At 47.4% G+C, this 4,143-nt stretch overlaps 1 protein-coding gene across 1 annotated transcript in view; it reads left to right on the forward strand.

The window, feature by feature from the left end:
- The window catches only part of LOC101846532 (cell division cycle 20.2, cofactor of APC complex), a gene marked incomplete at its 5' end in the record, with an annotated part of 10,282 nt that overhangs the window by 970 nt on the left and 5,169 nt on the right, over positions 1-4,143 (forward strand). Inside the window, 4 exon segments of the mRNA XM_013088006.2 lie at positions 136-393; positions 1,259-1,429; positions 2,686-2,926; positions 3,477-3,668. Coding sequence (XP_012943460.1) covers positions 136-393; positions 1,259-1,429; positions 2,686-2,926; positions 3,477-3,668 — 862 coding nt within the window.

Genomic DNA, 4,143 nt, shown 5'->3' on the forward strand with positions numbered 1-4,143 from the left:
GGTCTTTGGTCTATAAATATAACTATAACGTCATCATCATTATTACTGTTGCCCCTATTATTTTTTATATCGTTACCATTACATACATTTCAATACTCTCCAACTTGACCTACATTGTATTTTTTCATCTTCCAGATTCATTCCCTTCCGACCCCGGCTCGACCTTGACTTTGCCCACGGGTTCTGCACCAGGTCCCTGGGGGGACACGGCCGCGCCTCGGACACCGTCAGTGACCAGTCGGACCACGACGGAGAGGAAGAGGGGTCAGTGGCGGGTCCAGCAGCCAGCAGTCTACGTGGCCAGACGGAAGACTGGAAGCAGTACCGGCGACAGCTAGACCAGGCGTTTGGACACAGCCCGGGGGCTCCTGTGTTGCCACTCTCTCCTACCTGGTACATGTGCTTGGTGGTTGGCGGGTGCTGCTGTGGTCTCATACCTGGTACTGGTGATATGGGTGGTTGGTGGGGGCTCCTGTGTTGTCGCTCTCTCTTACCTGGTACTGGTGCTGGGTTGTTGGCGGGTGCTCCTGTGTTGCCGCTGTCTCCTACCTGGTATAATATGTGCTGGGTGGTTGGCGGGTGCCTCTGTGTTGTCGCTCTCTCCTACTTGGTACTGGTGCTGGGTGGTTGGCGGGTGCTCTGGTGGGGTTTGATCCTTCTGGTGTAGTGGGGTTCTTCTTTTCTTCTCAAACTTCCATAGTCTTTATTACATCCTCTTTTTTCTTTTCTTTGTGAAAATGGTACAATGGTATAGGTTTAACGCCCCTATCAACACTGTTATGTTATTTAAGAGGCGGTACCTCCGAAAGGACCGAGCCAAATGGAAAATTAGTGTAAAGTGCATTTCCCAAGAACACAACGTCGGACCGAGCTGAGGCTCGAACCCCCAAACCCGCAATCTCGCGATTATGAGTCCGGTAGCCTTACCAATAGGCTACCGACGCCTCTTTTCCTTGAATCCCACTCTCTTGTAACACATCTCATCTTTGGAACTTATGTGACCTATTTGTGTGGCTTTCTTTTTTTTTTTTTTTTGCTGCAGTACATGTTTTACGGCGCTCGCAACTGCATTAGGTCATATGAGTGCGCAAGTGCTGTTAAACTAAACTAAAGTAAACGAAACTGAACACCTTGCAAGTGCCGTAAAACGTTTATTGAAATGTAAAAAGGGGTTGGGTCTTTTGTTGTTTTTTTCTGCTTTTTTTTTGGGGGGGGGGGGGTTCTTTTGTTTAGTTTGTTTTCTTTTTTTTAAACACAGGCGTGACCACAACTGGCAGGGCGCGGACTTCTCATTCTCAAAGGTCACTAGGAGGTCAGACCAGTCTGGACCCTGTTTGTATAACTCAGGGGTGACTTCCTGTAGGCAAGTACCACGTGACCCTGACAGAGTTCTCGCCCTTCCCGGTATACAAGACAACTTTTACTGCAAGTAAGTGGACAAGGGCTTTCCTTGCAGCACGGGAGAACCCAGTCCGAATCTGTCTTTTAGTGCAGGAAATGATGTGGATAGGGGAAGGAAGGGGGATCGATGGAGGAGAGGGGTGAGGGTGTTTTGGGGGAAGTGTTTCAGGGGAGGCGCTCTGGGGGGAGGTGGATGTCTCTTGCTTTGTAATGTAAAGGTCCTGAGTTCTATCGAAATAACTAGTGGTTGGAGGGCGCCACTGCCGGTCTCTTTCTTTTCCCCATCCCTGTGTCGATGTGCTTCTCTTTAATCAACAAACAAAAAATCCCCCCTCCGCCCTCCCCTTCTCCCCCCCCCCACTTCCCCCAATGGGCACTGCCACTGACTGAAGTGTCTTTAGGCCATTCCCAAAGGGGATATATTAACATGTTCTTGCGCACAGCAGAATTGTAAATGAGCTGATTTATCAATGCCATGCTCATACTGTGCCGGAACAACTTAGGGGGAACTGCTGGTTTTTCTTTCCTCATCCTTATTATCGTCATTTTCCCTCTACTTTTTTGTATTTTTTGGTCACTCTCTTGTGAACTGCTATTTCCGGGGTGCTTTGATAGTCGAAGCCTAAGCAGACTTTGTGCTGTTGAGGCTAGAGAGGTGAGCAGAGTAAGCCTGATTCCCCGTTTGGACTTCTCTGTTGACATCCACCCCCTGGCGCTCATATGGCCTTATGCAGTTGCAAGCGCCATAAAACCTTACTAAAGGAAGTGGCTATTCTCACCCTGTCACCCTGTGTCTTGCTATTCTCACCTCCCAGGTGTGCTATAACACAGATACACACAAGAATAACTTATAAGTTGTACAGACCCAGATAAGTTTCAGGTTTTGTTTATTTAATAGGCTGGGTGAAGGCCATTTCACACCATGACCAGCAAACAATAGTAAAAAAATTAATAATAAATAACAAGTTACTCTAGATCTAGATCTATCGTTATAATAATATGCAAGAACGAATTGTCAAGAGCAGAACGCATCTGATACGTAGATCTTCCAATACTCACAATTATAGCCTACTTTTAAGAAGGCTATTTGATTATTTTTTTTATATTAAGACGATCTATGGCAACGGTAATCAGTAGTTGGCCTGGAATATCTAGATCTACATGAGGAAACATGCCCACACCGGGGTGGGGGTGAGAATAACGGGTGAGTTATTCTCATCAGGGGTGAGAATATAGGTGGCCCTTACTAAAACTAACTCTCTCTCCCCCTCTCCCCTTCCCCAGAGGACTGGACTGGGGTTCCCACAACAGTATAGCGGCGGCCCTGGGCAGTAGCACGTGCGTGTGGTCACCTCACACCCGACTCACGGCCCGACTGGACGCCCGGGACGACCACCACGGCCGCCAAGACAGCAGTCACGTGACAGGAACAGGGTCGGCAGCAGCAGACGATAGAAGCCCGCGCTACGTGGCTAGTGTGAAGTGGAGTGAGGCTGGGGGTAGTTTGGCCGTTGGACTGTCTCAGGTATATAGAAACTAGCCTGGCCTTTGGACTGTCTCAGGTATATAGAAACTAGCTTGGCCGTTGGACTGTCTCAGGTAATAATATTAATAATAATAATAATAATAATAATAATGATAGATAGCCTTTGTATAGCGCAAATCCCCGCTCAACAGCAAGCTCCGTGCGCTTCACAATCTTTACTTTTACCCCAGCAAACCTGAGAGCTTTCTGAGACAACAACATCTTCCAGGGAAGCATACAGTGCAAGCAGCCATTCATAGGCTCTAATACACTAACACACTGACAAGATCTTTCGCTATCTTTGGCTAGGTACCCATTCCCACCTGAGTGAAGTGAGGAAACCCCCGAACCGGTGACCTCACGATTACGAGTCCGGTAGCCTAACCACTGGGCCACCCACACGACGTAGAAACATAGAAACTAGCGTTGTCGTTGGGCTGTCTCAGGTACATTACACACACACATCACCACCATCACACCTAATAACAACAACAACAAAACATGACCACCTCCACCCCTCTTCCCAATCTTTTTTCTCTTCCTTGTACAGGGAATGATCCAGCTGTGGGACCCCGGGTCTCAGAAGATCAAAGCCACAGTGTCGGTGGGCGGGACCCACGTGGGCTGTCTGTGCTGGAGCGGTCACGTGGTGTACTGTGGCGCGCGCCGAGGCTACATCACGACGGTGGACGAGAGGGTGAAGAGGGCGATGGCCGTGTGGAGGCCCAGGGACAGGTTTGAGGTACGTCCAGGGAGCAACGTATAATTATATTATATACATCTGCGAGCAGTAGGCCTACACTTGATTTAAGACGAGATCGACATTCTCTTCTGGGAAGAGAATTAATTTCTCCTTCAAAAAAAAAAAAATTTCCTTCACAATTTTACAATCCATGTTTATAATATATTATTATCTTTCCTTGCTCTTTTTTTCTCTCAATATTTACACACACATTGAATTCAAGCAAAATATTTCTTGAGCACATGCAGTATAAATAAACTACGATTTTTTTATTTAAATTTTTTAAAAGTTTGGACTCATCACATCTGAGCAATTAGCTAACAATATGATTGTGTATTCTCTTCGGGTACGTCTCACAGATTCGAACCGCGGTGGACAGGTCTTGTTTGTTCGTAAACCACTGAGCTACAGCACCACTCCCCTCCCCCCAAAAAACCAACAACATCCCCACTGACCGTCTCTCTTCTCTCCCCCC

The sequence above is a fragment of the Aplysia californica genome, unplaced genomic scaffold, assembly GCF_000002075.1.
Source record: "Aplysia californica isolate F4 #8 unplaced genomic scaffold, AplCal3.0 scaffold00668, whole genome shotgun sequence".
Classification (NCBI taxonomy): domain Eukaryota; kingdom Metazoa; phylum Mollusca; class Gastropoda; order Aplysiida; family Aplysiidae; genus Aplysia; species Aplysia californica.